Genomic DNA, 27,186 nt, shown 5'->3' with positions numbered 1-27,186 from the left:
CATTACACTGTGAGACCTGATTTCTTCATTTGGACAATGAGAATGATAATAATCTGTCTTACAGGATTGTTGGGGTGATTAAATATGCTCCTATATTTAAAGCACATAGAAGGAACCCAAACACAGAGTAAATTTTCAGTAAATATTAACTGCTATTTTCTCTCAATATTTGAAGGGCATCATGAAAAATAATGGGCATTTGTAGACTTAATTTGTGTTACACTAGCTAAAAGTTAGCATAAAATCCAAACTAGTTGGTCAAACTTCTGTGAGTAGAGAGACATTTTTAGCTCAGTATGTGGATGAAAATCTGACAGAGTTTTCTGCAATTTTCATGACCTGTCAAATGAAGTAATGCATTTCTGTTACAGCAATTATTCTATATAACTGAAAAACCACATTTCTCAAATGTTATGAAGAAGATTTAAGTAACATAATTTTCAAGTTTATTGTTCTTTTTCCCAACTTGGACATTATGTGATTTTATGCTATTTAAGTTACTTTATTCCACAAATTTTCAGCTTTAAATAGAACCAAGACACAGAAACATTAGGTTTCTCCTGTTTGATGCTGTGCTTAATGTAAGTAAAATACAGCCAGTTTTCTGGTAAATTTAATCAGTAAAGATAGCCAATGTAGTTAACCCCTTAAGACAATACTTTTAAGATTTTATTTCCTTATTCTAATGTTACTAACAAAACTGCCCCTGTCGCTAGAGGTAGTATAGATAAGATTCAACTGTTTTCCAAGACTGCTGATTCATTGTTCAGAAATGTAACATTGAATGTGCTTTCAAAGTTGCTTTAAAAATTATATCACGTCTTAAGACAATGAAATGTTTATATGAGTACTTTTAGTATTATAGTGCCCATTTTTGTGTTTTTAAGAGCCCGTGTTTTTATATTTAAGGTGAAACATGACATTTATTTAGTTGGGATGCCAAAATCCCAGTTAGTCACCTTTGATATGAGAAAATGGGATAGAAAGATTCAAGAACTATGCTTCAGTAATTTTTAGAAAAGATGAACTGTAGAAGCAGGTGAAGGGGAAGTGAGAAAATCTGGCTACAGCCATTACATTCTGGTCTTTTTACCAAGAAAAAAAATAATCTGGTTGACGTGTTTTCTGATTATCATTAAATATAATTGTTTTGTACATAGGATTATGTCAGTCTACAGTAGGGTTTTGTGTACATGGTGTTAGAATGATTGTTATGTACTAATTTCCTCAGAAAGTGCTCATGGTAGTAGAGTCAGTAGTGGTTGTGATGGGAGAGCCATTCTGAGAAATTAGGTATGTGGCAATTTGGCAGCTTCTAACTTTGTAGTTACTGGTTTAAAGTTAATATAGGTGACCTTGCTAGACTCCTAACCATTTATACAGTATCAGTTAAAAGAAGACTGGTTGGTATTATTATAGTAAGTATGTGATTTTTATGTGATTTTTGTCTTGGGTTTTGCTATTTTATGGCTTTCTTATAAAGTAATTCATGTCTATATAGTGTAGAGTACAATTTATAGATGAATGTGAAAGAAAATTGAAATTAAAAGATTTTTTAAAATATAGACCATTGCTTTCAAAATTGAATTCAGATTGAAATGGTATTTGGAAGCATCGTGATTTATGTTTCAAATCATGATTTATGATTTATGTTTCAAAGTAAAACTTTCGAATGGAAATAATTTGCTAATTTTTTATATTGTCACTTTGATTTTGGTGTTTATACAAATGTTATTTGTAATATCAAAGTGAGAAAGTATATCTTGTTTCCTAGCGTATTTAGTAAATGGCAGGATTAATAGCTACCATATCTTTAATCTCTAATTCATTTTTGCTTAACAAAGAAATATCTATTTGATGAGGAAATGTTTTTCCTAAACTGATATCTTCTAGAAGATATATGATAATATAACTGTTTTTATTTTAAGTTCTTAGGACCTTTAGATGAAGATTTTTATGCAGAAGATTTTTACTTGTTGGAAAAGATAACATTTAGTAATTTAGGAGAGAAAATTAAAGGCATTGTTGAAAATATGGGAATCAACGCAAATAAGTGAGTATATAAGTTCTAAGAGCAATTCATTTTGGGTTTGGCATTTTGAGTCTAATGTTTTTAAGATTAGAAAATGTTTCAAATATATAGACAAGTAAAGGTATAATAAAAGACATATATAAAGAATATAAGGAAATAATAAAAGGCATCCATTTACTCACCATCACAAAACTGTAGATGTTAATGTTTTCTTTGCCTTGGCTCTGTCTTTCTCCTTGTTTCTTACCCATCCACCCCAATCTCCTCCCTCCCCAAGAGGTAACCATTTTCCTATAGGTTGTATGCATGGTTCCCATATTTGTCTTTTTGCTTCATATGTAAATATCCATTATTGGTGTTTATTGTTTTGAAGGCTGTGACTGTTTTAGAGAAATGCTATTATACGTAGGTCTCCCTTTGCAATCTACTTCGGTAGATTTAACCATGTTCAGATATATAAAACCTTTCTTGAAGCATTAATTGTAATATGAAATATGGAACTCTTTCCAAAGAACTCATACACTGTTTGTCTTGTTTATCTAGCATGAGTGACTTTATTATGAAAGTTGATGCCCTTACGTCCTCTGTGCCTAAGCGTGCATCTCGATATGATGTCACATTTCTTAGGGAGAATCACAGGTAAGAATGTAATCATATTTGTTTGTGGTTTTTCTGTTAATGCATGCAATTATTTCCATTTGTTTTCATAACATGGTAAAATTTAAGGTAGAATTAAAAGTTATTTATTAGGGAATAAATGTATTTGACAGTATTAGGAAGATAAATTCCAGTTAGTTATATATTCTAGTAAATAAAGGGTAATATATATGGAGAGAGAGTGTACGAAATTTCAAGTAAGTTAAACATGGTATAATTTGTCATATTTTTAATATCTTTCATACTTAAGATCATTTGTAATTTTTGCAGTATCTCAAGATAGTCATAAATAATATTATCTTTATATTTTCAATGTGTAAAGTGACTGAAGAGTTCTGATTAATCAAATGTAGGGTGGCCTCTGTCACAAAGCTAAACACACATGCATGCACAAGAGTTCAGAGGAGTGAAGAGAGGGTCCAGGCAAAGCTGAACTGTTGTAGGCCCAGCTGCTGCCTCAGGCCAGCAAGGTGAATCAGCAGATCAACAGCAAGTGTGTGAGCTGCAAAATTGCTGCTGCTGCCTCTCTGTTCTCTAGATCTCCTGAGAATCTCTGTTGTTGCCCGCCCAAGCAAGAAACATTCTGGAAAATATGATTTAGCCTGGTCAAGTTGACACATTATAAAGCTGCTGCGTGGACCAAGGGTCCAAGGAGTCACTCTGTCAGGCTCCTGTGGTAGGATGGAAACAAAAGGCTGTTTAATCACTATCATATGTGATTTCTATGCCCATATTCTCTATGAGAGTGCCTCGTTAATTGTAAAAGTAGCTAAACTGCTTCTTTAAAAAATACTACTGAAGATTCCCTGAGCTCACTCAAGTGTCTTACAGTTATCACCTTTAGTAATTTTCTCTAGAAATACCATTTTTTATCTGTCAGAGAGCATTCTTTCCTATCAAGGGAAATAATAATATTTTATAAATACGGTTAAATTTATATGTAAATTTCTACATTAAAGTCACACTCTGTTATTAAATTTTAGAAAATGTCAGTGAGCCTTTGGAAATTGATAATTAGGATAATACAGTATGCCACAGTGATGGGCAAATACTTCAGGTCACTTTACATATGAATTTATGAATTATCAGTATTACTTCCATAGTTATATCTGTATATTTCATGAGCATATGCATTTACTTCTAAAATCACATAAAAATATTTATTCACAGGTTTTTAGAGAGATGGGTGTGTATACATGTATATATATATTTAAACACAGCATTATATCTTTGCCATTCTGCTTCTATGTCTATAGGGAGTCATTTTATAATTAAATATGTTAAAACACTTGTTATAAATCCGTTATTTCCGTATTGATATGTTTGATCTTAATTCCAACTTTTAAAATTTAAATTGGCTTATAAGAAAATTTAAATTTGACAAGGTAACTTAAATTAGAAGGTTTGCAAAAGGAGAAAGAAAAGGAGTATATTGAAATCTGGAATAAAGTGAAAAATGAGAAAAAACAATTATATTTTTTCCCCAGCCCTGAAAGATCTCTATATTAGCCTATTCCCTTCAATTTAGACTCTGTGGATTTGACATTCTTCTAACATCTTAGACAAAGGCAAAAATAGCAATCCTAACTACTCACCCCATCATCCCAGGAACTTACAACATTGAATGTAAGTTGTGTGAGAAACTATGAGGTCTTGAAGGAAGCCTTGCAGGCTGCGGCAATAATGACTCTCCTGTCGTGAGCATACCGTGAATTTGGCTCTAAGTTTTCCAGTTTATACAGTTCCCAAGTTCATGAGAGGAAAACAAACTAGATGTTCAGGTGAAGTGTAATTATTCTTAGAAGAGGGAAGACAGAGGAATTTCTCCCAGGAGCCTTTATAAAGAGGATGCTATATAATGAACAGTGTTTTCAATATTCTTAAAATAGATTACTTGACCTATTTTATAGATAGGTTAACAGTATCATAACAAAATTCAACTCAGAGTTTTCTATTGCAACGGCCTGTTTGAAATGTGTTCAATATATCTGTAAGAGTTGATTAACTGTGTATACCTAAGCAGTTCTTCACCCTTTTTTTTCTGACATGGACTTTAATAATTAATTAACTATCACTGTGCTTGACAGTATTATTCTGGCTAATGACATGAAGTGTATCAATAGTTTTTTGGCAATTGAGTACAAATCTGTTACCTTAAATAGGTGGTAGTTAGCATCTTGTTGTTAATATTGCATGAGAAATAGGATGTTCTGTTCTATTATTGGGTTAGTCAGTGTACTATCTACTAGTGGGCTCAGGATTCTACTCAGAAAACTGTCTTGTACATGTATAATCAGATGGTGGGGACTATGGAATTCTGCTTCATACAACTTCATAGAATTAGCAGTCTGGGAGAAAAAAGCAGCAGTAAACAGATGCATGCTGAAGCCATAATTACATCTCATACAGCATACATAAAATGACCAGTTTTGAGTGGTGTTACAAAGTAGGATAGTAATTTGTAAAATGTTCACCAAGGTAACTACAGGAAGCAACAATTGTCGAGAGTCACTTTAATAGCAGAACGTCTGATTTGTGGCTCTTAGGTCTAGCAATAATTATCCATTAAGGTCTGTTGTCTGACTATGCCCCTCTTATTTTAAGATAATTAAATCGTCAACTGCATAGAAAATAAAATGTCTTGCAGTTTTCTATTTAGATGACCCATATTTGAAGTAATTGTTTATATTAGCTTTTTAAAAATTGCTGAGCAATTAATCCCCTCACTGCAGAAGCCTTTTCCTACCAAAGAAACTAATATTCCTGTAACTACACATGTACCTCTTGATTTGGTAATCTTTTTCCTTTGTAATATGTAAAATGTATAATTAATTCATCCTACATCTGAGAAAAATATTTCCTACATGATTATAGTGTCAAAACAGTAATTCAGTAACATATTCTCTGCTTTTAATCAAATGTACATGATTAACTTTTAATTATATTAAATGTAGAATTGACTGTCTCCCTCTGGCCTGTTCTGTACTTTTAATCATTTTCTTATTTCCCTTTAAAAAACTAGTCCATCTTCTAATTTAGAACTTTTATCGGTGAAAGATAAAAACGGATAGGACAGAGGGAATGAGGTGAGGAGAGGAAGACTGGGATCAAAATAAAGTATGATTAATTTGGATATTTTTGTTCCTGAACTTACCTGTTATAGTATATTGATTTTTTGAAATACTAAATTTAATAAAGTATGAATAGTTAATTTTATTCTCAAATCTAAAGAAATATATTCCACTAACACAAAAGCGTCTTGGCTTTATTTTTTAAATTGTACAATCCATGAGAATGTTGAGGGCCTAAAATTATCAGAGTTTTTACACTAATGGGAGCATTCTTTGAAAGGCTTTTAAAAAATCATTTCATTCATAAAACCTTACTTCATTTTCTCTCATTCTTTTCAGTTTTGTAATTTGTTGAAAACAGATTTTCAAATTTGCAAGCATTGTATGAAATAACCAGTATTTTACAATTTTAGTGAGAAAGAAAACAATTTATAAGAATTATATAGCTAAGATCATGATTAGTTATTTGTATAAACTTAACACATCATCTTTCATCTTATTTTCTATTTTCTTAGTGTTATAAAGATGAATCCTCAAGAGGATGATATGTTCTTCAATGTCATTGCTATTGTTGATCCATTAACAAGAGAAGCACAGAAAATGGCACAGTTGTTGGTTGTAAGATAATATAAATTAGACTAAATATTTTTGTTTTTAAATTCATAATTTTTGAAGTCTGTTTTCAAGTATAATCAGCTGTTTATGCTCTTGATCCTTCACCATTTTAATAGAGTGTCATATTTCAATGTAGAAAATGAAATGATGGAGCTGTGCACAGGGTGTTGTTATGACTGTGCTGAGGTTAGGTGTTGCTGTGAGCTGCATTGTATTCCCCACAAAATTCATATTTCAACACATGAAATAGGTCTCAGTGAACTTTAAGCCCTAACTCCCAATGTGACTCTCTCTGGAGATAGGGCTTTAAGGGGATCATTAAGGTTAAATGAGGTTATATGGGTGAGACCCTGATCCAATAGGATTGGTGGCCTTAAAAGATGAACAGAGGGAGACTTCACAAAGAAGAGGTTATTTGAGCACACAGTGACATGTTAGCCCCGTGCAAACTAGAAAGAGAGCTCTCTCCAGAAACCAAATCAGCTGGCATCTTGATCTTGGAATTCCCAGCCTCCAGAACTGTGAGAAAATAAATTTCTATTGTTTAAACCACTCCATCTGTGGTGTTTTGTTATATTAGCCTGAGAAGACTAATACAGGTGTCTTTCATATGTTGTGAAGTGTGGCTTTTGGAGAAGCTGAAGCTTAAGCTTAATTGGATAAAACTTAAAGTGTAATAAATAATAAATAATGTTAGCCAAACAAGTGAAGCCGAGGAAAGGGGAAACATGGAGTTTGTATTCTATAGGTTTGGCCGCTGTAACAAAGGCCAAAATAACACTACTTTCAAGACTGAAGTTTCTTTCTTTCATCTCCCGGTCTAAGTGTAGGCTGCCTTGGGGTTGCTAAGGCAGCTACACAGTGTGAGGGACTCAGGCACTGCCTGTGTCATTGTTGAGCTGTCACGAAGCACCTAAGATCACCAGTCAGGCCCTAACATCATCTCTGCACTTCTGCCAGGAGGAAGGGGAGAATAAGAGCACAACCCCAAAGTTAGATGTATGCTGTCCTATCACTTCTTACTGACCAGAATGTCCCCAGGCTGGCTACACTGAATGACAAGGGAGGCTGGAAACTATGCCCACAAGTCCTGCATTAACCTGGAAATTCTTTCCCTGTGAAAGAGGAAAATGAATGTGAAGAGACAGATATCAGTCTTCAAAAGGACTTATGTGGCTTACCATTTTACTTAGAATGTCAAACATTCAAATTAGAATGCAGCCTTCAGTAGTTACATTTGAATAAGCTAGTCCCATTAGAAGGCTGTATGTTTTTCTACTGATATTGAAAATTTTACAAACTATTTGTCCTTTGGTAGTCAACTTCACTTTTGAAACAGGCAAAAGTAATTAGATATTGAGTCTGGTGAAAATGTAAGTGATCAAGCCATATGATTCGCTGTATATCGAAATTTCAAAATGCAATTTTTTTTTAGAATTTAGTGCGCACTGCCAAATCTCATTGGAAAATGAGATTTTATTAGTGGAGACAAATAATTTTGGAAAGACTTTGTCATTCTAGCTGTTCAGTTTATGAAACGAGTAGGACAAACCATAGCTGATTTACCTATTTGTTCTTTTAGCATTGGTTATACCTTCAAATTTATATGTCTTGAGATACACTATTCAGATTATTCTTTAGAAAGCAATCATATCTGAAAGGAGTGGAGCTAGTATGATGCTTTTTAGTATGCAAAATCCCTATTCCTATGAAGTGTCATTATTCAAAAAACACTACTTAAATTTGTAAGTTTTTTATATAAAAGTAGAATTTAGGAGTAAGAAATATGGAATTAGCCAAAGCAGGAAGATCACTTGAGAAATTCAAGACCAGCCTGGGCAACATAGCAAGACCCTGTCTCTAAATAAATAAATAAATAAATTAGTCAAACATGATGCTGCATACTTGTAGTCATAGTTACTACTCAGGAGGCTGAGGTGGGAGAATTGGTTGAGCCCAGGAATTTGAAGTTAACAGTGACCCATGATCACACCACTGCAGTCTAGCCTTGGCAACAGAGCAGGACTATGTCTCTTAAAAAAAAAAAAAGGAATTATACAGAGATATAAAATATGGAATTGCATTCCAGTTTCCGTCATTGGTAATAATAACATACTTTATTTCTGAGTCACTTTATTTCTTACTTTATAAAAGGATAATTTATTGGAAGAAATGGATAGTTTCTCATCTAACACTTGAGAAAAACAGTGGTTCAGTGACCTCCAGAGTAGCAGATATGATGAGTGATAGAATAAGAATTGAAACTCAAATCTCTTAAATCCTTAGTCTTTATGTTCTAATTTCTCATCAAGCCTGTATCCTTTCTATTACATATATCTGTTTTGTTACTTCTCCCTTTACCTATATCATTTGTTATCTAACAGCTTTAGAATCTTCACTGACATGTTGCCTATGTGGAGATGGGGACTATCAAAATTAGTAATTCTTCCTCTACTTCTTACGATCCAGGGAAATGAAAAGAAAGTATTTATTCGTAGGTAGCCAAGAACTTCAAAATCCCGAAAGAATCAGGACACCACCAACGTTGTTGTAAGGTCACCACTTTGTATTTGCAGATCAAGGTTCTAGTAATTATTTTCCTTGTTCTTCAATACTAAGGAAATTTAGATACTATGAAAAAAAGTCACTTTAGGCAAAGGGCAAGCAGCATAACCCTGGGACATTGAAATCAACTGTTTGGATTAAAATCTTGGATTAAAATCTTGCCTGTGCTGTGAGTTTCTTAATCTCTCTGTACCTAAACTGCAAAAGTACTATTTCAGCAGGGCGTTGTAAGGATCAAGTGAGATAATGAACATAAAGTTTTAATATAGTACCTGGTACATAGTAAATACATAATAAATATTAGCTATTAATATGATTTAATATCAAACATGGGAATTTCTTTCCAATAGGTACTTGGCAAGATTATCAACATGAAGATAAAGTTGTTCATGAACTGTAGGGGCAGGCTTTCAGAAGCCCCTTTAGAAAGGTGAGTCTGAGTGAACAAAATTTCATTTTGAAAAATTTGTAAATGCTGAGAAGAAAAAAACAATCATTGTTACTGGACCTGGTTTTTTCTTTTCTTCACAAGATGCTTCAAAGAAATAAGTCAGAAGATCAGACTATTTACTAACCTTAACTGACTTAAAATTGATATAAAAATTAAAATAACCTAACTCAGCAAAGTGATCTGACCTAATTACAGAATTTACATGGATTTATATTTATTCATAGGTATTTTTGGAAATGTGATTTAGGAATACCTATTTAGAAATACATCAATGGGAAATAAGGTGGAATTAAACCATTTTTGGTTTAGCAGAATTACCAAAATGATCTTTATTATATCATCACATTTACTATTTGGAGGCATTAGGATAAAATTAGCTTAGAATAACCTGCCAGAGATATAAAAAAGTGTTGTTTATAATTATATACAAATATTCCTCATTAACACTCTTCTGTTGAAATAACATTCTCTCTCAAGAGGGGACACAAATATACCCTTTCTCTTCTTTGTGGATCAGAATCACTGTCATTCATTATGAGCCATTCTTATTGATGGGAATATTCAGTTCTCCTTCATGTGTCATTGGGCAGAAAACAGGGTATGTACCATTGCACTAGTATAGCTTTTTAAGACTTTTTAATGTGCTCATGTCTGTATTATTTAATGATGTAATTCTAAACAAAAAATGTATCCATACACACACAAGACAGGTAGCATTCTGTTCATTCCTTGTTTACTTTTCAAATTGTATTTGTTACAACTGACATACTATAGATGTTGCCTTGAGCAGAACTTTTTTTTTTTTTTTTTTTTTTTTTGAGACAGGTTCTCACTCCCATTGTCCAGGCTGGGGCACCATCACAGTTCACTGTAGCCTCGACTTCTCAGGCTCAGGTGATTCTCCCACCTCAGCCTCCTGAGTAACTGGGACTACAGGTACGTGCCACCACGCACAGTTTTTTTGTTTTGTTTTGTATTTTTGTAGAGACGGGGTCTTGCCATGTTCTCCAGGCTGGTTTTGAACTGGCCTCAAGAGATACACCTGCCTTGCCCTCTCAAAGTGCTGGGATTATAGGCATGAGCCACTGTGCCCAGCCAGAGCAGGCATTTTAAACCTAAGTATTTTTAATAGTTGGAAAGCAATAAAATGGAAAATGTGGGAAATTTAAGTGAAAGTTTAGGACTTATTCATTGTCCCTCAAGACTCTTGTCCATATATCTCATTGAGTTTTTATGCTTCTCATTTATCTTTTGTATTTTAAATTTTATCACATGCCTTTTTACATCTGAACAAAAACTTTAAATTTTTTAGCTACTAATTGAAAGGTTTGTTAGTTCCATGAGTACAGAATTTTTATTCACAGGAGTAGGGGTCCTCTCTGTAAAACATCACATTATGTAATAAAGAATAGGATTACTGAACATATAAGCAAGTATAATCTACTGGGAGGGAAAGAATCGACTTTTCTAAATGAAATAATGTACTAGAGTATACAGTTATTTTTTTAACTAGTAGTTCAACAGAATCTTATTAACTCAGTAGCGTATATCAAGCAACCTAGCATACACATTTATTCCCAGCCCTTTCCTTTTAGTAAATTTATTCTTCTCAGAGATGAGACAGGTTAAGGGCAGGAATCCCCTCAACTTCTTACTCTTAACTGCTATACTTCCTCAGCCTTCCTGTATTGTAGGGAAGGAATGAGGCATCTTTCTTCTTTTTTAGGTAAACATTCCCTCTCTGTTTTGATCTCATGCTTTCCTGTTTGTTCTGGATCCTTGCTATATCACATATTCTCTCTTTTGGATCTTTAATCTCTATACTAGCTTTTTTCATTCAGTCCTTAAAGTTATTCAATTTTTTTAAAAGTTGCTCCCTTAACTTTCTCTCCTCTAGAGTCTTTTTTTCCCTCTTCTTCATTCCTTCTTAACTAAATTTCTTCAAAGAATGGTCAGACTCTGTCTTCATATCTCATTCACTGTACCTTCCACTGCAGTTTCTCTTTAACTTTCTCTTTGCCACTGAAATTGTGTTTACTAAATCACAAAGAAATTGCCGCTTACTGCATTCAGAGAATACTTTTTCTTTGATATTTCCACTGCAGCAAGAATTTGTTTTGAACATTTACTTCATGACTGTATTCTCTCCTGTTTCTCCTCTTTTTATTTTCTTTGTCTATCTGCATAACATGGCTCCCAGTGATCACCACTGCCTGGGACTCACACTCTGAAAGTTCTCCTGGAGTGAGAGCTAGACCTAGTGATTTGGCTCTCATAAAACAAAATATGGCTAAAGTGATGGAATTTCCCTTCTGCAATTAGGTTATGAAAGACTGTGACTTTTGTCTTGCTGACATTCTCTCTCTGTGGCTCTTCTGTTTGCTTCTCTTTTGAAGCATATTGGAGATGCCTTTTTGGGAAGTAACTGCAAGCAGTCTGCAGACAACTACCAGCAAGGAACTGCGGTCCTCATTCAGACAGCTCTTGGGGAACTAGATGAACGTGGAAGTAGATCCTACCCTTGTTGAGCCTTGAGAGAACTACAGCACAGCTGACACCTTGACTGCAGTCTCAAAATAGTAAAAGCCACTAGCCTTGATAGCATAACATAATAATTCTGTGCACAATATTGAAGGATGAGGTTAAAATACAGCAAAACTGAAGTTAAGTCTAAAAGTGCTATTAAGCAGTTGCTTTCAACTTAATCCTGTTTGTTTTTAGTTGAGCTTTTAAAAGTGGTACTAGAATTTCAGCTTGAATTTCATTTGTTTCCTACCATTTCTCTTCATATTATTAGTGGTGGTTAAAGTTAATAAAATAGCTGAAAAATAGACCATGGTCAGATTTGAAGGAGGATGCATACAAATCATAATACAATAACAGATCATAAACTCCTAGAACCTGCATAAGTCAGGTATATCTTAAAGGGATTCTAATCATGTTCATTAAGGAATAGTTAACAATGGTAGATAATATACATAGACTTAGATAGTAGTGTCAACAAAATAATGATTGTCTATTTCTCATAAGCATTAACTTTTCTGCAGTATAATGCATCTTAGTCTTTTTGATTGTAGACTTCTGGTCAGATCATTAAGCCATTTTCAATTTTAAAAATATTTTAAAAGAAAAATCTCAGTTTTGGTCACATTATGTATTTTTATGTTTTATTAACAGCTTTTACCGTTTTGTTCTGGAACCAGAACTGATGTCAGGGGCTAATGACGTTTCTTCTCTTGGACCAGTGGCAAAATTTTTGGATATTCCTGAATCACCCCTCCTAATCCTCAACATGATTACTCCAGAAGGCTGGTTGGTTGAAACAGTGCACAGCAACTGTGACCTTGATAATATTCACTTAAAGGATGTAAGTTATTGTGTATAGTCATATAAAGAGAGAGAAACAGGATAAATTCTTATCAGCTATTACAATTGTAGCAAGTGAGCAATCATACTATGAATGTTTACCAGAATATTCTTTTTTATGATTCTAGGTCCTGATCCAATCTTTCCTTTGATTTTTAAGTTTTTCTAATGTCCAAACTCAGCTTCTCTAGTCTTCCAAGTTCCTAGGTGTCTTTACATTTTTTCTTTCTTTCTTTTTGCCTCAGACTACTAGCTTGCAAAGACATTTCTCTAAGATGAGCAGTGTCAAAAATTTAGAGAGGAACACTTGGCAACTTAGTACAACACCGTTAAGTACTTATTTTGCTCTTCAAGTTTAGTTTTTAACTCAGCAAATTTCACCCAAAATTGTTTTGTTGTTGTTGGTTTTTTTTTTTTTTTTTTTTGGCCTCACAGCTCATAGCCAGAGAAAGTAGTCCTAACTAAATTAGGGTAGAAAGTAGGAAACAAAATTTGCAGTATACTACAGGCCAGGTATACCTGCTTCTCATCACCCCCAGTATGACCCTTGTCTAGTGAGTAGTCAGACTTCTCTTCCTCAGCTGTTGTAATTCACAGCACAGAAAGAAAGTATTAAACTGAGTCTTTTAAACATTGAATCTAGAATGAGAAAAGGAATTCAGAAACCACAAAAAAGGGAAGCATTTTGGAAGAATTTAAGATACGTGTGGTAGTCTGTTTTCACACTGCTATAAAGAACTGTCTGAGACTGGGTAATTTAAAAGGAAAAGAGGCTTAATTAACTCACAGTTTCGCATGGCTAGGGAGGCCTCCAGAAACAATCATGGCATCACGGTGGAAGGGGAAGCCAGGCACATCTCACATGACAGCAGGAGTGTGAGGGGAGTGCCACACACTTTCACACCATCAGACCTCATGAGTATTCACTACCATGAGAACAGCAAGGGGGAAATCTGCCCCCATGATCCAATCACCTCCCACCAGGCCCCTCCCCTGACATGTGGGGTTACAATTAGACATGAGATTTGGGTGGGTACACAGAGCCAAACCATATCACTTGGTATCCAGAAAATGAGGAAAAAATACTTCCTTCTCCTTATTGTCCTTACTTCCTTCTCCTTATTGTCCTCCCTCTGACCTATTTCCAGCTCTTTGTGTCTGATACCTCCTGTAGAATATAGCCATTGCCTTGACTGAAGCATAAACATTTACCTGTAATAATTTGGTTAAGATTGTTTATAATGTTTATTTCTCATGATTCTTATGCCTTATCTTTTGCCTAAAGATTTTCCTTCTAGGAAAGTTTATTTTGATCCGCTCGTGTGTGGATTCTGTGGGATCCTAAATCACTTTTCTGTAACATACTCCCCATCACTCCCAACTGGACCCACCTCAAAAAAGAACCTAAAACTCAGTCATAACCATCTTCTAATATCAGTCCTTCAAATTTAGAGAAAAGGCAGCAAACTAATAGCATTAATGAGAAAAACTTAACAAATGAATCTTACAAGAAGTGAAAAAAAAAATCGCTGTTTTTTCCATGATCAGTCAGATCTCTTAATAGAGTCTGGAATTCTTCATGAAGAGAGTGCGGCAATATACTCAATAAGGTAACTTTTAAACATGCTACCCAAAAGTGTGAAGTGTTTGTAGTGGGAGGAATTAGTACAGCTTAAGAAAGATTTTAAATTGAGTCTGCTGGTGAAAATTTCAGCAGCTATTCAACAGCTGATGGAGATTAACTAAAACTTTTTTTTGTAGTGAGTGTCAAATCTAATAGCATCTTTTTAGAAGTTGTTCAGATGAACACTAGCTCTAACTCTGAAGTTAGAAGACTAGGATGAAGGAAAATTTCCTGTGTCTTCATAGTTTAGGTGAATAAACAAAAGGAGATTATAAATTCTAGCATCTGTAAAAGTTAACTACCCCTCAGGCTCATCTTTTTCATTGTGTGCTGTACAAACTTAAAATATTCTGCAACCATCCTGGAAAAATAACAAAGGCATTTGGTATAGTAGAAAGGATTTTTAGATAAAGGGGAAAAGTACATACACTCTGGCAAAAATGAGATAACAATGAGAGATTTACCACCATATACTAACTTGTGCAAATATTCCTGGTTACACCTAATTCCCAAACACTGTACAAACACCTGGAAGAAACTTGATCTAGGAAAATTCTCCCTTGGCAGGACTTTGTTCACATGATTGTCACTACATTGACATTATTGTACAACCAGCATTAATTTCATAATTAAAGGTGACAAAAATGATTAAGAAAGCTAGGCCGGGCATGGTGGCTCACGCCTGTAATTCCAGCACTTTGGGAGGCCAAAGTGGGTGGATCATGAGGTCAGGAGTTTGAGGCCAGCCTGACCAACATGGTGAAACCCCATCTCTACTAAAAATAGAAAAATTAGCTGGGCATGGTGACACATGCCTGTAATACCAGCTACTCAGGAGGCTGAGGCAGGATAATTGCTTGAATCCGGGAGGTAGAGGTTGCAGTGAGCCAAGATTGTGCCATGGCACTCCATCCTGGGTGACGGAGCGAGATTCTGTCTAAAAAAAAAAAAAGCTAAAAGTGAGACAGTTACTTTTACCTGGAGTTCAGATGTGTTGCTCTTCTCAGCGCTTATTGTTAGAACTGCATCCAAAGGCTCTCTAATTATATTTTATCACAGCATATATATGAAAGATGTCAAAATACCTGGAATAACAATGGTGGTTACACCATTTTCACACTGTTCCAGGTATTGCCATAAAAGGCAAGAGAAGATGCAATAAATAAAAGATTGCTAACAGGAATAGGATGTGGCTCTGTTAAAGTGAATTCACAGAAAAATGCATTAATCCCTCTGAAACATAAATAATTTTGATATCAGTTTTATTTATTGATATATTCATTACAAATATAATTGTGAAAGAATTTCTGTTTGATTGCCAGAGGTATGCTATAGATCCTAAATAATACTATATTATGAATTAGATGAACACTGTTCATCTTAGGCTCAATTTATTCTCTCAGTGCATAATATATGAAATTTATATCTCAAACCATCAAACACTTATAAAATTTGGGAAAAGGTCACATTTGCAGCGAAGAGTTCTGTCTCCTGCAAAACTTAGAAATTTAAACAAAACCTTAACAAACTTGAAAATTTATATATCAGAAGACTTGTACTTTAGAAGTCTCCCTTAATCCACAAGGGATTTGTTCTAAGATACCCCCACCCACTCAGTGGATACCTGAAACCACACATAGTACCTAACCTTATATACATTGTTTTGTTTTGTTTTGTTTTGACATGGAGTCTTGCTCTGTTGCCCAGACTGGAGTGCAGTGGTGCGATCTCGGCTCATTGCAAGCTCTGGCTCACTGCAAGCTCCGCCTCCCGGGTTCATGCCATTCTCCTGTCCCAGCCCCCCGAGTAGCTGGGACTGCAGGCACCCGCCACCACGCCCGGCTGATTCTTTGTATTTTTAGTAGAGACGGGGTTTCACCGTCTTAGCCAGGATGGTCTTGATCTCCTGACCTTGTGATCCACCCACCTCGGCCTCCCAAAGTGCTGGGATTACAGGCATGAGCCACTGCACTCGGCCATGTTTTGTTTTTTTATATACATACCTACCTATGATAAGAGTTAATTCATAAATTAATTAAGCACAGTAGAGATTAACCTTAGTAACTAATAATAAATAGAACAATTATAAAAGTAGGTCATCATCCTCTACTCTTGTGCTTTGGGATCACTAAGTGAAATAAGGGTTCCTTGAACACAAGCACTGTCATGCGAGATTTTATTACAATACTCAGAACAGTGCACAGTTTAAAACTTATGAATGGTTTATTTCTGGAATTTTCCACGTATTTTTGGACCATGGTTGACTGAGGGTAACAAACTGTACAAAGAGAAACCACAGATAAAGGAAGACTACCGTACCTTATGTGCCTCAAACCACCAAATTATCTAAAACTAATTCCTTTAACTTTTTCTTGGATTTTTGCCCAGAGTCCTGAATAGTTTCTTAAAGTTCAGATTGCACTAAAGTCATTAAGTTCAGCCTTCACCTGCCTTGAGATAAGATGCAAGAAAAAGATGTACTATCATTTATCCATCTCCACTATCAGATAGCTTGTCAGAGTTTAGATTACAGATCAAGATATGTGTTATAGCTTTGCTATTAATAACTTGGGAAAATGTGTCTGTAGTTACACAAAATCACATTCAATAGCAACAGAAATACTAGATTAACATATTTACAGACAATTGTTAACAAACCCAAATGTTGATCTTTATAATTAAACTTAGCCTTTTCTTAAAGGAAGACACTTAGCTATTCAGCCACAGAAGAACAATACAATTAATATCCTATTAGAAAAATTAATATGTTCCATGGACACAGGGAAAGGAACATCACACACCAGGGCCTGTCACGGGGCCGGAGGGCTAGAGGAAGGGATAGCATTAGGAGAAATACCTAATGTAGATGGCAGGTTGATGGGTGCAGCAAACCACCACGGCATGTGTGTACCTATGTAACCTGCGCATTCTCCACATGTACCCCAGAATTTAAAGTATAATAAAAAAAATTAATACATTCTCAAGGTTATATTTGAAAGGTATTAAATTTATGTCTGGTATCAACAATTAATATTTAAAACAGAAAATAAAAATATAAAGGGAAGATGGAAACATAAGCATCAAAAAAGATCACTAACTTTCATATTTTTGCTAAAAATGAGCTTTGTGGCCAGGCACAGTGGCTCACACCTATAATCTAAGCACTTTGGGAGGCCAAGATGGGCGGATCACTTGAAGTCAGGAGTTTGAGACCAGCCTGGCCCACATGGTGAAACCCCGTCTCTACTAAAAGTACAAAAAATTAGCTCAGAGTGGTGGCCTATGCCTGTAATCCTAGCTACTCGGGAGACTGAGGCGGGAGAATCGCTTAAGCCCGGGAGGCGGATGTTGCAGTGAGCCGAGATCGTGCCACTGTACTCCAGCCTGGGCAACAGAGTGAGACCCTGTCTCAAACAAACAAACAAATAAATAAATAAATGAGCTTTGAAAATAGGAACTAATTTAACTTAAATCACCTCTATGAAAACTTAAAATATTCACTAGAACTCTTTGGAAAAGGAATTGGCTATGTTTGTATGTTGTGGTTTGAATAAGTCAACAGAATTGAAGTCTGTTATATAAATATATAGGAACAAGAGAAATTTTCACATTAATATAAATTAAGAAGATACTGTTATTCACAAACTGGGTAAGTGTATTTAGACTCTTCCCTAGTATCTAATTCATAATAAAATAATTAAGCTTTACTTTACAGTCACTTTGGTGTATTGCTTCCTTGTCTGTAAAGTGAGGGTGTTGAACTACATGATCTCTACAATCTTTTTCTAATTTTTAACATTCTCATATTATTCTGAGACTATCCCATGAAAATCTTTCCAGTCAAGTAAATTGCTATAAAGACTCTGGATATAGGTTAATAAATTATATAAAGTTCATCGCTAGAATAGTAATTCAACAACTAATTCAGAATTCAACTAAAGTTTTTTAAATAAATACTGTCTTCAAAGAAGTTACTTATTTTTTGTTCTTAAAACCAGTAAAATAACAAGAATCAAGAAAGAAATGCTGTAAACAAATGTAATTATTTCTGAGATAATTGCAGTCAAGGAAAACAACTATACAATACAGAATATATCCAAATAGTCTATATCCTAAACACACTAAACAATAGTGTTGAAAACCTAATATGGTGAAATAAGATTAGATATAGGTAACATTGCTGTCTTTAATCTCAACAGAATTCTGTCTGTGAAAATCACTGTTTGATTTATTTTCATGTTTAGTTATGCTGTTCATATGAAGTAGAGAAAAAGCTTTATCTTGAAAATATTTATTATAACATTTGCAATAGAGAAAAATCCAGAAACAACTGGAATGTCCAGCCATTTAAAATGATGTTTATAGAGACAGAGACATGTTCTTAGAAAACCATGTTTAATGAAAAGGCAGGTTACTTTCTTACAAAAAAATTTATGAAGACAAGAAATAGAAATCAGTGTGTTGATGTTTATATCAGTGTTTATTCTGTTGAGGTGCGTTCTGTTTTTTCTTCTTTCCACTTTGGAAGTGGAAAATTAATTTTTATTTTTTAAAATTAACTTTAAAAATATATGATCAATTTATAATTAGTTGATTATAGACATTAATTTTTTTAATTACAAGAAAGCCAATAGTAAGTTAGCTTTCTTGCCAAGTCTGAAGTGGGAGCTTCAGGACAACAGCAAACTGAAGCAGATTCTTTAAGGAATTTCCCATCTAAATCTCATGTTCACGTCTTTCCTGCTTGGTTATATTGGTGCATATACCATGAGGTTCAGGTAAAGCTGATGTCATGAAAAAGAAAAAGTTTATCATAAGCTTTTTGTCTTGAAGAAATCAGTTCAACTCATGAATTCACTCATGTGTAAAATAAAGACTTAAAGTTAGCCACCAAAATACATTGGCCAATATTAAAATAATCACATTTATTTATTTCAAAATTTTGTATTATGAGTTTTACATAACACCAAAAACAATGACATACTTCCTCCACAGACTGAGAAAACTGTTACAGCAGAATATGAACTGGAATACTTACTACTGGAAGGACAATGCTTTGATAAAGTGACAGAACAGCCTCCTCGGGGTCTGCAGTTCACACTAGGCACAAAAAATAAACCTGTTGTGGTTGATACAATAGTGATGGCCAATCATGTAAGTATTATTTAGTTGATGATATTTAATTTGATGTTTTGGTGAAATTCTCTGTTTTCCTAAGAGTAAAATGAAATAATCTTTATTCTGCTGTTGCTGAACAGTTTGCAGAAAACAAAATTGAAACTTTGAATAAGATAAAGAAAACAAAAATGGGGAAAATCATACTTTAATAATTTTTAACAGGTTATTGTAAAATCTCTTTACTTGGAATTGATTTATAGAATTTATTCATTCTACAGTTAATAAATACTTTCATAGATCATTCGTGTATTCATGAGCAATTCGATGGTTTTTAGTCATATTACTCAATGATTATTTTTTTCTCATCTTAAAAGGGGTATTTTCAATTAAAAGCAAACCCAGGTGCTTGGATACTGAGGTTGCACCAAGGAAAATCTGAAGATATTTATCAAATAGTTGGGTGAGTTATGCAGGCTGCTTTTAAATTTTTACACATAAATATGTTTTTAGTGCAATACAACCAAGATAATCAAAACAACAATTAAAATGTTAAGATTGGCCTGGTGCAGTGGCTCAAGCCTGTAATCCCAACACTTTGGTAGGCCGAGGCAGGCAGATCACGAGGCCAGGAGTTCAAGACCTGCCTGGCCAACATGGCAAAACCCCGTCTGTACTAAAAATACAAAAATTTGCCAGACATGGTGGCGCACACCTGTAACTTCAGCTATTCAGGAGGCTGAGGCCCAAGAATTGCTTGAATCTTCGGGAGGTGGAGGTTGCAGTGAGCAGAGACTGCACCACTGCACTCCAGCCCGGGACAGAGAGCAAGACTCTGTCTCAAAAAAAAAAAAAAAAAAAAAAGATGACTGAGTTAGGTCTGAACATCAGCAAGAGGGCAAAATAGGACATTCCGGTGCTCATACCCATGCAGAAACATCAATTTGAACAACTATCCACTCCACACATGAAACTACCTTAATAAAAACTAAGGAACGAGGTGAGCTGTTAGAGCACTGCAATGTAGCACAGAAATAAGAAAGACACATTGAAGAGTGTAGGATAATTTACATTACATGCATTACTCCTTCCTCAACCTGATACAGCACAGTGGGAGAGATACCCCCTTGGGGGAAGGAGAGGGAAGTGAGCAGCAGACTTTGCCTTGGACCCCAAAACCATGCTCACCCCAGTAAAACCCAAAGCCAGGTAGGCCTCACAGCCCCAACTTAATGCTGGTACCAGAAGACTGAGCTGCCAGATCCTGTAGCCCCAAGCTCCAAATCTGCCTGGTAGATTCAGTTTCCAAGCCTGTCCAACCACCAGGCCTACCCCACCACCAGGCCTACCCCAGAAGCCCCAGGCTATTGCCCAGCCTCAATGCCAGGCCAGCCCCCACAAATTCAGGCTCTTAGACTTTTCACTGTACCAGCATAATTGATATTTTGATCATTTAATGACAATATGGTATACATTATATCTTATATAAATAACAACACCATTATCCCTGGGTTATATTCAATTTGGAATTTTTTTTTGCACAAAAATTTTCCTGTTCATTAGTGAGCCATAGTAGAAAGCAGGAGTTATCACACTTTTTTGGTAAGGAGCCAAAAGTATTTAATGTTCATTTGAGAGCACATGTGGTCTTTGTCAAAATTATTTTTTAACAATTATTTTAAAGTGTAAAAATCATTTTTAGCTTAGGGCTATTAAAAAAATAGACCATAAACCTGATTTGGTTTACTGGCCATAGTTTGCCAACTCTTGATAAAGTCTTTTTTATACCTTTAATAAATATCTCTAGATTTCATTGCTTTCAATAAATACTTACTGAGCACCTTTTATTATACCACACATTGTGCTCAACAAAGATAATATAGGAGTAGGGGTTACTGTATCTTTTTTTCACCACTCTTTCCCCTTTATACTGTGCCTAGCTCATAGTGTCAGTTAATAAATGTGCTTAATGGCTTATGCACACAGAGCCAGGGATGCTTAGTTCTGTGGTAGAGGTGGGTAGGAGGAAGTCAGCATTGACATTAGAGATGATATAGTACCTCAAGAGAATTGAAGAATTAATAGGAAGTTACTAGTCATACCACAGATGGAACATTCCAGGAAGAGGGTAGACATGCACATCTCCCATCTAAAACTCTTAGGGCCATATGTGTTTTAGAATTTAGAAGTTTTTCGTTTGGAAAGTTAATACAGTACACATATCATATATTATGACGTATATCCCAGCAGGATCTGAGAAAGCCCTTTATTAAACCTCATTTGTATTGCAGAATGCGTTAATATTCACACTAAAAGGGTTTATGTAAATGACTGAAAAAGAGAATGAAAAGACAATCCACAGACTGGGAGAAAATCTTTGCAAAGCATATATCTGACAAAGAATTTATATACAGAATATATAAAGACTATCAGAACTCAATATGAGAACAAATAACCAGATTAAAAAAATGTGCAAAAGACTTGAACAGACACTCTACCAAAGAAGATATATGGATAAGTACAGAATGTATTTAACATTGTTAGTCATTAAGAAAATCTACATTAAAACCACAAGATATGCCACATATCTATTAAAATGACTAACTTTATAAAAAGAATGACGATATCAAGTGTTGGTGAGGATATGGAGTAACAGGAGCTGTTTTTCACTTCCATTGGGTATCTAGAATGGTACAACCACTTTTGAACAATTGGACAGTTCCTAGAAACTTTAAATTTACACTTAGGCTAGGCATGGTAGTTCACACATGTAATCCTAGCACTTTGGGAGGCCAAGGTGGGAGGACTGCTTGAGCCCAGGAGTTTGATACCAGCCTGGGCAATATAGCAAGACCTACTCTATGTAAAATCAAAAAAGTAGCCAGGCACAGTAGCTCACGCCTGTAGTCCTAGTTACTTGGGAGGCTGAGGTGGGAGGATCAGTTGAGCCCATGAGGTGGCAACTGCAGTGAGCCATGATGATGCCACTGCACTCCAGGCTGGGCAACAGAGTGAGACCCTGTCTCAAAATAAGAAGGAGGAGGAGAAGGAAGGGGATGGGGAGGAAGGGGAGAAAAGGGGAGAAGAAGAATTTGCTTTCTGTGGTTGCAGTCGCCCATGGTTAACCACAGTCCAAAAATATTAAGTGGGAAATTCCAGAAATAAACAAATCCTACATTTTAAATTATGCACTGCTGAGTAGTGTGATGACCTCTCACACCATCCTGCTCTGTTCCACCTGGAAAATCATTCCTTTGTCAGGTGTCTGCCCATGAGTCACTTAGTAGCATTCTCAGTTATGAGATCAACTGTCATGGGATCACAGTGCTTATATTCAGGTAACCCTCGTTTTACTTAATAATGACCACAAAAGGCAAGAGTATTGTGCCTAACTTTAAATTAAACCTTATCATAGACATGTATGTATAGGAAAAACATACATTTAGGGTTCGGTACTATCCATGGTTTCATACATCCACTGGATGTCTTTGAACCTATACCCTGTGGATAAGTGGGGGTTGCTGTACTACTGCATGTCTCCTTTTATAAGTTACAAAACACTAGATAATACAAGCTGTAGTGACAGAAATCACTTGGTGAGGTGGAATAAGCAGACAAAAATAAGGACAAGTATTGGAGATAAGCGGTTGAACAATGCTGTTTTGAGAATCCCCAGCCAAATTGAGTTCCAGTACTGGAGTGGCTAGTGACCTTGCCCTAATGAGGAATGAAAGGCAACTGGATGTGAATGTTTACTGTGTGCCTTTCATGGGATACTTTGTTTACCTGGTGGATGGTCTAATTCATAGTTGTCTGACCCCAGACCCAGTTTCCCTCACACAGGAAACTTGTTTATACTGACAGATGTCCGTGTGGCTCTTGTCTGACCCATGTCCAGTTTATGTTTGCCTGACCATCGCGGTGACACTGGGAACCCAACATTGTGTTCTCCCCAGCATCCCTGAGAAAACCCGGTCTGGGATAGTCCCTGGCTCTTCCAATGGGGGGTGCAAATTTAATACACCACCACAATAAGAAATAAGTTCAAAGATTTATCACTTACAAATCCTGGAGAGGAAGGGCTCCATCTCTAGGTCACATCAGGCAAGAATGAAGAGGAGTCAGGCAGAGAGAAAGAGAGAGCATGCATGCAACTAGCAGTATATATAAGGGAATAAAGCATGGGTCACTTTTGGTCTGTTTGAAGGGAAGGCAGGACAACAGAAGCCCAGTTTGCTAGGCAGGAAGGGTACCTCTAAGTTCTTATCTTTGGCTACCAGCTGGACCCATTTGGGTATGTTCTAATGCCTATGCTGCAACCTATGCTACCTTGCTGTGTCATTCCCATTACAAATACACAGTTCCTACCCTCCCAAAACTCATTCCAGTAGAAAAGATAGTCAAGAAAATGAGTGACTATTATATGTTCTAAGTGCTATAAAAGAGTGCTATGGTAGTATAGAAAATAAGCAAAATAGGCTGTAACATTTATATTGACCCTTATAAAAGCCATGGTTTCAAGATATAATTTTAAGAAGCATTCATGCTTTGTTTCAGCTTTTTAAATTTTGTGCAAACTGCTTTGCCAGGAACTCAGCATTTCTATATCTGCCACTACCGTTTCACCATTATGTTTTGCAAAGGGAAAGCCCTGTATATGAATTGTGAGTCAAATCCCTTCTGTACCACCAACTATCTGTATGATCTTGTATAAGTTTCTTTGCTATTTGTAGTCTTTATTTCCTCATTACAAAAGGGAATAATCCTACCTCCCTTGTGGGGTTTTGCTAAGGACTAAATGGGAAAATCATTGTAGAATATTGAGTAAATGTCCATTTCCTCTCCACTTATTCCTTCTTTTACAAATACAGTTATACAATAGCACATGTATTATGTAAAACTAAAACTATACATGATTTAGATTCTATTTTATCTTCTTTACTGTTATTTTCTATCATACACAGTTCATAAAGATGTTCTTGATGTTATATTTGAAGTACCACTAACATATTAGTGAAAATTGTTTTTTCTCTTTCACAGACAACTTTTGGCAGTAGAAATAACTTACAAATTTGTTTGTATTACTTATAAACAATAAAACCATATACTTAGTCATAATTTAATTCCACATACGATTAATGTCACTAGCTATCCAAAATGGAAAAAAATACATGTTACTGTGTAATAAAAAGTCTAACGAGGTCAATATAAAATATAACAAAAACTGATATTGTTTATCCTAATTTATGTTTTAATTCTAATTGATATTACCTTTATAATTAGGAAAAATATTCCTGAAACCTGCTAAAAATCTAAGCTAAAATAATATTGATATGAGTTTCTAAGTTCAGATTTTAAAGCCATGACTAAATTATTTGATTTTTTTAAATGTGGCTTTCCACTTTTGAGGCATAATGCCCACAATGTGTACTTTCTGTGTCTGTCAATCTTTTTGTAGTCATTAACTGCAGATTATTTGTGTATACTCAGTATTGGCTGTTACTTACCTTGAATACAAAAAGTCTCAAAATTATTCTCCTTTATTTCTTTGTAGTTCTACCAAAATTAGACAAATGCTGCTCAGATTTTCCTAATTAATTGTAGAGAATATTAGATACTTTATTTATGCACCTTTAATGCCAAATTATTGTGCTAGACTTCTCATTTGAAATCTTTAGAAAAATCTTTTCTGCCAAAGTAACACTTGTAATCAATTTTAGTTCGGTACCTTTGAGACTGAACTGTTTCTCCCATGTTTTTTATAGGAGGAAGGACAGAGATGTCAAACAAGGCTTTCCGTTCTTTCTCTGCAGGTACTCGAGTTGGTCCACCGTAACTTTGCTGGCTCTGCAGTAGTTAAAACTCACTCTCTGTGGACTCTTAAAAGTTCTCTATTGCTGTGCTTCACTCTCCTTTAGTTCCCTGGTTCTGTTGGTGTGGTCTCCTCATACCTCCTGGTTGCCATATTGGCAGGACACATGACTACCCAGTGGTAACAATAAAACCAAATCGCTCTCCTTCTTGGCTGCATCTGATCTGTGGAAATACCTAGACATCAGTTGCCCAACAAACTCTAGTTCAGAGCAGTTGCAGAGGCAGTAAGCACTCTCCTGACTCCTCGATTAGAGCAATAAATCAGTCCTCAAATATCCAATCCTGCTCCATGTACACTTCTAACTTCCCCAGACATGAGTCCTCTGTGCATCCCAACTTCAGAATATGTGTTGCAAAGTGTCTTCTCCTTAAAGTGTCTACCTTACTGAGTTTAGAATGAGAAGGCAATACTCTTCCCTTCCGTCCTCACAGGGTGTAGTGGTGGAGACTCACAATCTGACAACAGCTCTCTGTAAGGAAACTCTTCTGCCTTCATCTCACACAATCCCTTTTCTGAACATTTTTATATGCTTTATCTCTCTGAGGGGCAATCTGCATATTGTGAGGGTATTGAGAATGGATGACTATGCATACTCACTTCGGTGTCTGGTAGCTATCTCATTGGTGTTTCAGTGGAAGCATTCTAGCATCCTTTTACCCCTACCCACAATATTGTTTAGTTCTTTACTATCATTAATATATGATATAATATAAATATCATATTACCATTAGTTAAATATTTTAATGAATTCACTATTGATCACAGTTTTTATATGTCTTTTAATTTTCACATTCATTTTTTGTTTAGATGGTGTCTTAGGCCATTTTTTGCTGCTGTAACAGAATACCTGTGACTGAGCAATTTATAATGAACAGAAATGTATTGGTTCATAGTTCTGGAAGGTTGGAAAGATTGAGGGACAGCATCTGGCAGAAGCCTTCTTGCTGCATTGCCCTATGGCAGAAGGCAGAAGGACAAGAGAGAGCAAGAGAGGGCCAAACTTGCCCTTTTGTGGTAGCACCACTTCCACCCAATGAGGGTGGAGCCTCATCACCTATAATCACCTATTAAGGGGTCCCACCTCTTAATACTGCCACAATGGCAATACAATTTCAACATGAGTTTTGGAGGGGAGGGACATTCAAATCGTAGCAGATGGCTGACTTCCCATATTATCATAGAAGTATTTAACACAAGCAATTGGATGCTTTTACATCGTATTGGGAAGGACTGGCGGAGCAAGCTCTCCAGGAGGGCTGGATCCTAGGAATGCTTGAGAACAAAGCCAAGGAACTGACCAACCAGAAAGAGCTGCTCCTTTCCCATCATCAGAAGTGAGAGAAAGCTAGAAGCTGCTGCCAGCAACACATCAACTGGCCTTTGGTACCCAGAAAGCTAAGCAGTTACACATGGAACACTGAAGTAGAAAACCTCAATGTCTCCATGACTGTGCTTGACAAAAGAAGCTAGGCAGGCATCAGCACATTGCCCCGCTCACTTCTAAGTTCCAAGTAACATGCAAATGTATCTATCTGTTTAGCAGAATCTAATTATCAACCAAAACCTTAGCTGCAAAAGAGTTGAGTAACAACAACAACAAAAATGGGTGTATCTTTCTAACTACTGCAGCGTATGCTAAAGGTGGGATGTTGCCTGCCATATAATATACACCACCTTACCACAAATAAGTTTTTTCAGAGACATTAGTGGTGTACCCTCAAATGTTTAAAACTTTGAGGTGGTCCTCAAAGGTTTAAAAATTTCTTTTGCAGTTCCGTATGAATTATAACTTTCCTAAGTATTGAATAACAGCAT

The 27,186-nt window shown here is 35.6% G+C and overlaps 1 protein-coding gene across 1 annotated transcript in view; it reads left to right on the top strand.

Moving 5' to 3' along the window:
• UGGT2 (UDP-glucose glycoprotein glucosyltransferase 2) overlaps positions 1–27,186 on the top strand; it is a 251,160-nt gene that overhangs the window by 155,032 nt on the left and 68,942 nt on the right. The window contains exons 23-29 of the mRNA XM_003832030.4: positions 1,929–2,053; positions 2,576–2,671; positions 6,276–6,378; positions 9,291–9,370; positions 12,569–12,758; positions 19,377–19,535; positions 19,874–19,959. Coding sequence (XP_003832078.1) covers positions 1,929–2,053; positions 2,576–2,671; positions 6,276–6,378; positions 9,291–9,370; positions 12,569–12,758; positions 19,377–19,535; positions 19,874–19,959 — 839 coding nt within the window. The remainder of the gene's footprint in view (positions 1–1,928; positions 2,054–2,575; positions 2,672–6,275; positions 6,379–9,290; positions 9,371–12,568; positions 12,759–19,376; positions 19,536–19,873; positions 19,960–27,186) is intronic.

The sequence above is a fragment of the Pan paniscus genome, chromosome 14, assembly GCF_029289425.2.
Source record: "Pan paniscus chromosome 14, NHGRI_mPanPan1-v2.0_pri, whole genome shotgun sequence".
In the NCBI taxonomy this organism is placed as follows: domain Eukaryota; kingdom Metazoa; phylum Chordata; class Mammalia; order Primates; family Hominidae; genus Pan; species Pan paniscus.
Note: the sequence above shows the minus strand (reverse complement) of the source record. Positions and strands in the feature narration are given on the sequence as shown.